Consider the following 8,502-nt stretch of genomic DNA (forward strand, 5'->3'; position numbering starts at 1 on the left):
TTGTTGGAAACATTTGTGTGTGTGTGTGTGTGTGTATTCTGTAAATTTTAAAAAGCAATTTTAACCAGAAAAATCTAAAATGTATTCCCAAAATCGTGCAGGCCTTTCTCTTGATATCAGTATGTTCACTTTTTTTTTCAGGGCCCAGATGCCACTGAGGACTTCAGTGAACATGAACATGGTAAAGTGAAAATCAAACACCTTGGAAATGAAAGGTATGTACAATGTTTTTAGGAATGGCACAAAGGTCTCTGTCTTTGGATCATTGTTTTCAATAAGTGCTTTTTTGGCATTTGTTGTGTGTATCTTTGGACTATGTTGTGTTGTAAATAAATCAAAACAATTTAAAAGCCATTCTTTTTTAAATCTCCTCATTTACAGTATTGTGCAAGGTTGCCCAGAATGACAGGGCCTGATAGCTCCTAATAGGGCCGTTAGGGGAGGGTTTTTGTCTTTTTCAGGTGTGAAAACAATACATATTAATGACCTCCGCATAAAGCTTTTTCACACAAAACACGTTGTAACATTTTTAAATCAATATATTGTCTTATCTGAATGAGCAGTCGGGGTGATTTTCACATAGTTTTAGAGCAAATATTCTAGGCTACGTGATACAATTTTCAAAAGTCTTGTGAAGAAATAATCAGTATGGGTTTCATGGCCTTATTTCAGTGAGAATTTTTTTTTGTATTTTCACAAACCACGCATAAATGTCATTATCTCAAAACTACAAACTTTTACATACATGCTGCTGATATATTATCGTAGCAGAGTTTGTGCTGAATACAGTGTAATTAGACTTTAGCCATGAAAATGTCACAAGTAACAGAAATAACCAGAAATGTCAGAGCATGTCAGAACACCTCCAGGGCCCAGAAAACAGCTCAGACCTCAGAGGGTTAATACAGTGCAGTCGCCCTGTCCCATGTGCAGAAAAACACCCCCAAAGCATGATGCTACCACCCCCATGCTTCACAGTAGGGATGGTGTCCTTGGGATGGCACTCATCATTCTTCTTCCTCCAAACACGTTTAGTGGAATTATGACCAAAAAGTTAATATGTATTGTTTTGTGGTGCTTAATTTAACCCCTTGTTTGGGTCTTAAATATAGACACCTTCTACCTTATTTTGTTTATTCTCAGGTTAGGTAAAGTCAATCGAATTCGTTCTAAACAATAAGTATATAAATTTCCATACTTACAATTCAGTCGAAAGACTGCTCCGTGGTTTAGTTCAGCTCAATATTTGGTAAAACAGAGACTTAAGGCAGGGGAGCTTCTTAATTTCAATTAAATGTAATTTTTATTAAATACAGGTTAACTAGTTTACATAAAAGGTACTAATATATAAAATAAAAATAAAAGTAAATCAAAACCAAATAATTTACAAGCTTTCATCTTCATGAGGCGCAATGGCAAGGCATCTAACACCGGAGAGGCCGTCCTTGGTGAAACAGCGTCTAACTTTGACATTCTTTACAATACTTTTTATAGTCCACACGCCCTCCGCACAGATTCAGTCCTTTACAGACAATCTGTCCAATCCGAAGTCTTGAACTGTCCTCCGTTCTGGAAACCCCCTTGTAACTCCATATATAAAGCTCTTTCCTTTGTTCTCCTTTGTTTGCTGCTCTGGACCCTCTGCCTTTCTCCTGCGTCTCATGCTCCTCATCAAACGGGTAATGCTTGCCATTTCTACTTTGCTAAAGGCGGGCGTACACGGTGCGAATTCTTACGGTCGGAAGATCGTATGTCCACGCACACTTTACGAGTGAAAGTAACCGAAAATCGTACGGACGCAGTGATATACGACACGATTTTACGACCTGCCGAATTCCGAAGAAATCGCACGAATTTCCGCGCCGAAACATGGATTCAGATGAAGAGATTGCTTTCTTTGTGGCAGCAATAGCTTGCGAAGAAATGAAAAAGAAAAGAAAAAGGAGGGAATGGCAAAGATTTTGGTTGAAGAGCAGAGAACAGCATGGACTTTCTGTTCTTCAAAAACAACTTGAGGTGAGTGTATTTCTGTGTAACGTTATGCATCACTGATGTGGACATGTGGTCGTGGAAGTTACGAGAAAGTATAGACTACTACAACCATAGCGATATATATATATATATATAATGCATGCATAATATGCAGAATACATATTTTATTGTTGTGGGAGAACAGTGATGCAGAGTCATGATGGCTCCAGTCCTTTTGCTATATATCACTACAATGTGAATAGAATTGCATAAAATGCAATGTGTAATTGACGAACTTATTCTACAGTTGAATGAATTGCGGGGCTTCAGGGAGATGTTACGGGTGACTGTAGATGATTTCTACGAGTTACTGTCCCTGGTTGAGCCTTTCATTACCAAAACAAACACAGTCATGAGGAGGAGCATCAGTGCCAAAGACAGACTGTCAGTGACACTGAGGTTTCTGGCCACAGGTAAGTTTGTAACATGTACAAAATGTATGTGTGTGTGTGTGTGTGTGTGTGTGTGTGTGTATATATATATATATATATATATATATATATATATATATATATAGATATATACACTCTTTTTTTATTCACTTTATTTTCTTTATCAGTATGTGTATGAAATGTGTTGTACAAATGAATCACCTGTGCTTTGCCCCATACACAAATGAATGTTCTTTACTCCTGTTTATTTATTGTAGGAGAGTCCTTTAAGTCACTTGGCTTTCAGTTTCGGATGGGAAGCACGACTGTTGGTAGAATTGTAGAAGAAACATGCGACGCTCTACACCGCACTATGAAGAAGGATTATTTGAAGGTTTGCAATCATATGCAAAAAAAATATATTAATGTTCATAACAGAAAACTTGACTAAGTATTGTCCGATTATTTTCACTATAAAATAAAATGAAATACCACTATTACACTTATTTTAAGGGTAACACTTTACATTAAAGTTTCATTTCTTAACAGTAGTTAAGAATACTTCTAAAACTATTAATTTTAGTTTTAACATTCACTAAGACATTACAATCTAATGTTGTATTTGTTAACATTAATGCACAGATCAAATACAATAAAAACAATGAAATGTTTACTAACGTTAATAAACATGTTAATAAACACTGTAAAAAATATATTGTTCACTGTTATCATGTTAGCTAATGCATTATCCAATGTTAACAAAACATTAGATTAAGCATCGTCATTTACATTGATGTTACATATAGCGGGATGTGCTTCTAGGTATCATACTGATTATGCAATTTTAAAGCATCTCAAACTAGCTGTGTGCTGATAATCTGATAATGTCATGTTTACAGACACCAACTTCTGAGGACGAGTGGAGGAAAATTGCTGAAGGGTTTGACCAGAAGTGGCAATTCCCTCATTGCCTTGGCGCAATAGATGGAAAACACATCTTTATTCAGCCCCCAGCCAACAGCGGCAGCACATTCTACAACTACAAGTCCAGGTTTTCCATCCTGTTGATGGCTGTAGTGGATGCAAACTACAAATTTATTTACACAAATGTGGGAGTTCAAGGCAGAGTTTCAGATGCAGGTTTGTTTGCGCAGTCTGATTTGCGAGCTGCCTTAGATGAAAGAAAATTAAACCTTCTTCCTGCTGAGGCTCTACCCAACACCAACATCATCATGCCATATGCTTTTGTGGGAGATGAAGCTTACCCTCTGAGGAATGACCTGCTGAAGCCGTACCCACACAGACGACTACAGCCTGAACAATGCATTTTCAATTATAGACTATCACGTTCACGACGTGTTGTGGAAAATGCTTTTGGAATTCTCGCAAACCGACTCCGGGTGTTCCGCACAACCATCTGCCTTGATCCGGACAAAGCAGTGACAATCACTTTGGCAGCACTGTGCCTTCACAATTTCTTGTGCGACAAGCAATCAGATGCCTACCTTCCACCTGGCCTGACTGACTGGGTGGACGAGAACCATCAGCTCCACGATGGGGCATGGAGACAAGAGAGAACCCTGCAGTCTGTGAGATTGGGAGGAGGAAAAAACCCAACATTAGCTGCCAAAGAGCAATGTGACTGCCTTAAAGGTTACTTTGTCTCCCCGGCTGGCTCTGTACCATGGCAAGACCAGTATGTCTAATGGATAAACTGAAAACACTTCACTGTCCATATTTTGTTAGCAACATGTTCTATAAAACATTGAACATTTTACAAAACATTAAAACATCAAACGTTTTGATTCGTGAAACAAAACAAAAAAACTGTATGAAAGTTCACATTCAAATAATTCAAATTTAAACCAAACAATTTGTGGCAAATAAAATAAAGTACATCATAAGTAGTATTAACATATACCATGTGTCACTTTTGGGTTAATATTTGATTGATTTATGACCCCCTTGTCACTCATGATTGACAGGGAATCTGTGTGTCAAAAACAGGGTCTCTGATTTACAGTGCCAAGCTGGCTGGGATTTGCTTCCTGATTGACATGTGACCGCGTTGTCACACGTTCACCCACGGTGATGTCTGGTGAGGGGATGTTTTAAAAGACAAAAACAGATCAAACAGATCAAACAGATGAGTCTCTGATTTACAGAGCCATACTGTCTAGCCATTTGCTGATTGGTATCTGACTCCTTCCAGTCTGATGGGTCGAAGGTGTCTGGACAGGACGCGCGATGTGTATTGCAATATTTTCTGTGATGGTAGGTGCGTATGTAAATGGCGTTGTGAGGGAACAGCCTACATTTAACACTTTTGTCCATGCGTAGGTACCTGTATAAAAATAGGGGTTTATTTCATTCAACAAACAGCTCGCATCGACGTCTCTGTCTCGTTCTCAAACTACAATTTTCCACGCTGCATTTCGTTATTGGAAACGTGTGTGTGAATTCACAAGAAGATGGACGCCAGTCTTAACAGTAAGTGTTTTTATTGTTTAGTAATATTGTTAAGAAACTTACGAGAGTTACTGTTCTATTGCGTTACTTTAACAGGTTTCTCTGCGCTTCAGGTGATGCAACTGGAGTGAGTCTTTTCGATATTGTTGAGGAGATTAATTTCCTGAATCAAGCGAGTGGTACGTAAAATTACGTTTTATGTTTAATGTTGCTATTGTTGTATGGTATGTGTGTGCGCGTGATACATTGTTACGCACACACATAGACACGCATACATTGTTTGTTGTATGTGTGTGCGTGTGATGCATAATTGTTTTTCTTTTTTCTTTTTTTAAACCAGGAGGAGTTCCGAATAGATCTAGCACTGTACAGGCTCCTTCGCGAGAGCGCGCGGACGTCCTTGTGCATCGTAAGTGTTCTGCTTCCTAAAACTGATCCGTATGCGGTGTGTGTGTGTGTGTGTGTGTGTGTGTGTGAACACATATGATTTATATACTGTATTGTGTGTAGGAAAAAACATCGTATCTTCTTTGTAACTAACTCTCTCTCTCTATCTTTTTTTACCAGCCCGACCGAAACGGGAAACTGTCACAGCTTTAGTACATACTAGAGCACCACGTGACAATGTGCACATTCCCCCGATCCGTGAGTGTATTTCGACATTATCGATCATTATACTATTTGCTATTACGGTGTGATGATTTTAGTTTAAAACTTCCTTATATGTATTTCCAGAAGGCTTATCAAACGTTGTGAACCGTGTTGGTGCGTCTGAATCCACTAACGATGCGGCGAAGACTAATTCTCGTGGAATAGAGGCAAAGCCGAAAAACAGACTCAAGCGGAAAGCTGGTGTGAACATCGCCCCAAAAGCAAAAGTACCAGTTGATTTCAAACCACAGACATCGAGTCGGAAGAAGCCAAGACGATCAGCTGTTAAAAGTATGTGAACAAACAAAACTGATGGAATGATTTCTCTTTATACTAAATCAGATACAAACAATGTAGTAGAGTATGATATTGTTTTTATTTGGATGTAATAGAGAGAGAGCTCATGTCTCTCTCTCTGGGTGTTTGTGTGTGTGTGTGTGTGTGTGTGCGGATAGTTTAAACTGTTTGACATGCATAATGTTTAAAACGTAAACATGCATATCTCTTAGAGTATGCTTTTAGCCTACCTTTTTTAACTGTCTGTAGTGGTGAACACTGTGTAAAAGTGTAGACATCTCTTCTCAAATACCTTTATAAATAGGTATGTTGAAAATAAAATAAAAAAATATAATAAAGTTAATCTTTTAACGCATAAATTATTCTAAATTATTCTATTTTTCTCCCATCTCTTTTCTCAACAGATGTGGTCGTGGATGACAATGCGGTTCCCGATATAAATGATGTTCAGAGCTGGAGTGATGGACTGATAGAATCGTGGGATGACTGTGTGTTTACACCCGAACCCGAAACACAGCGACCTGTTCCATCCAGCAAACGTGTGGTGGCTGTGGAAGAATCTGACCCTGAACAGCTGCCTTCAAATCAGGAGGCTTTCAGACAGGAATCACAGCCCAATATAGACACTCAACAAATAATCAGAGCGATACATGCAATTGAGAAAAAGATTGATGCTCACGCACATTCTACAGCTACAGTGCTACAACAGCATGGTGTTTGGATTAAGCAGCTCATGGCATCACAACAACAGCATGGTATTTCGTTCAAGCAGGTCATAGCTGCACAACGACTGCATAGTGGATCTGTCCAAAAAGCGGCCGTAGATCAATGTTTGTCGGTGGAATTGTTAAAGAAGGTCGTGTTCATGGCAAAAAAGAATCACTGGTGAGTTGTCTTTTTCTTTTTCTTTTTGCTGGGGTGTGTTATACTTTTTCTTTTATACAATGTTTTTTTTTTTCTTTTTTTTTTACATTTATCCCAAGCTGTGTGTGTTATCGCTATGATTGTATAGTTGTTGGTTAGTTGGTTTTCTTTCTTTTTTCACTGGTTTTATTTTCCGTAGTTATTTCATGTGTAAAACCTACGTGTGTTTAAATAAAAACAAAACAAAAATTGATTTAAAATGGCCAAACGTTGTCGGGAGTCAGATGATTTTGATCAGGATCGGGTAGCAAGGTTTAGACGAGATGATGGCAGTGTGGTGTCCCTTGATCAATGCAGTACCACAGAAACTTTGCGCTATTTAATACAGACAATGGATGAAATTAATAGGCCTAGGTCTACAACAGATACATTGCTAGAATTATTAAACATCATGAGCACAATGTCAGATGAATATCCAGAACCAAATTCTGATTTTGAACATTTTGTGAATACACCACATAGAGGGGAGATGTCAGATGAAGATCCAGAACTAAATTCTGATTTTGAACATTTTGAAACTACCCAACAGTCAGGAGAGGTGTCTGAACCTACTCCAGAACCAAATTCTGATTTTGAACATTTTGATACTCCCCAACAGTCAGGAGAAGGGGTGTGTACCCAGTCACAACCCACACTCAATCCTGAAGCACCCAACATGGGTCTCACACATGATGATATAGAATCACTTGTAAGAGAGGGTGGTGATGTGAGTGGGTACACTGTACTGCCACGAACTCGGTTCAATGGTCTGGAAATCCACAGGCTTATAAATCTGCGGGAAATATCTTCTACAGATTTAGCAGCCTACACTGTGTTTTTACATGACACCCTTTCTGAAATAGTGCCGTTTTCCAGACTGTTAGGCGGAGATGGTAGTTTAATCAGCATCACCTTGAGGGGTCCGAGTTTGACATCGGATGTTAGTACACTTCTGTCAGGTGGCAATGGTTACAGTGTTGATCTATTTATAAACGAGCTTGAAAAAATAATGCAGAGTAACTCTGATGTGCAGTTTGATGAGAGATTGAATTTAAGAGTGTCGATAGCAAGAAGTAAACGTGGCGGTGCTTATCGTAAGTTACGTGACCTTGCTCACAATGAGGTGATTGCCAAAAACAGACTTAATCTGTTCTGCCCCACGAACGTTTCAAACAACCTTTGTTTTGCAATCTGCCTGGCACATTTCCTTAACCCTCAGAAACCACATGCTGAGTTAGAGTCTGTAGCATATTCATTGCAGAAGTCAGCTGGATATGCTGATCAACACAAGATAGCATTTAATGACATCAGACAGTTTGAACGCATGCTGAATGTTAAAATAGTTGTCTTCTATCGGTCTGATACAGGTGTTTTGGAGAAGTATACAAACACAGACGACCCGCATGCTAAAACAGTATTTTTGTACCTGCATGACAATCATTATTTTATGATTAAAAATCTACGCGCATTTATTGGGACACCATATGTGTGTGAGTTTTGCTACCAAGGATACACATGTAGGAGAGATCACAGATGTCGGTACGTCTGTGATGTCTGTAATGACCCAGAATGTCATAAACAACCCAAAAAGCCAAAACATTGCGATGACTGTCTGCGTTATTGTAAGTCTGACTACTGTTTTGAGATGCATAAAAAACCACCTCAAGGTATGCAATATGCGCAGTGTGATGTGACTAAATATTGCGGAAAATGTAATAGACGCTACCATGTCAGTGGCCCTAAACCCAAACCCCATAAATGCCCTACAGATCGTTGTGTG

At 38.8% G+C, this 8,502-nt stretch overlaps 1 protein-coding gene across 1 annotated transcript; it reads left to right on the top strand.

Moving 5' to 3' along the window:
- Positions 1-1,869: 1,869 nt before the first annotated feature.
- Positions 1,870-4,108, top strand: LOC311093034 (uncharacterized protein; the record flags this gene model as incomplete). The annotated part of the gene is made up of 4 exons (XM_084130111.1): positions 1,870-2,016; positions 2,279-2,444; positions 2,681-2,796; positions 3,302-4,108. 4 exons carry the CDS (start codon positions 1,870-1,872, stop codon positions 4,106-4,108), a joined length of 1,236 nt encoding a protein of 411 aa, XP_083986237.1.
- Positions 4,109-8,502: the final 4,394 nt, after the last annotated feature.

This window comes from Abramis brama, assembly GCF_963993115.1.
Source record: "Abramis brama genome assembly, chromosome: 12".
NCBI classification, from domain to species: Eukaryota; Metazoa; Chordata; class Actinopteri; order Cypriniformes; family Leuciscidae; genus Abramis; species Abramis brama.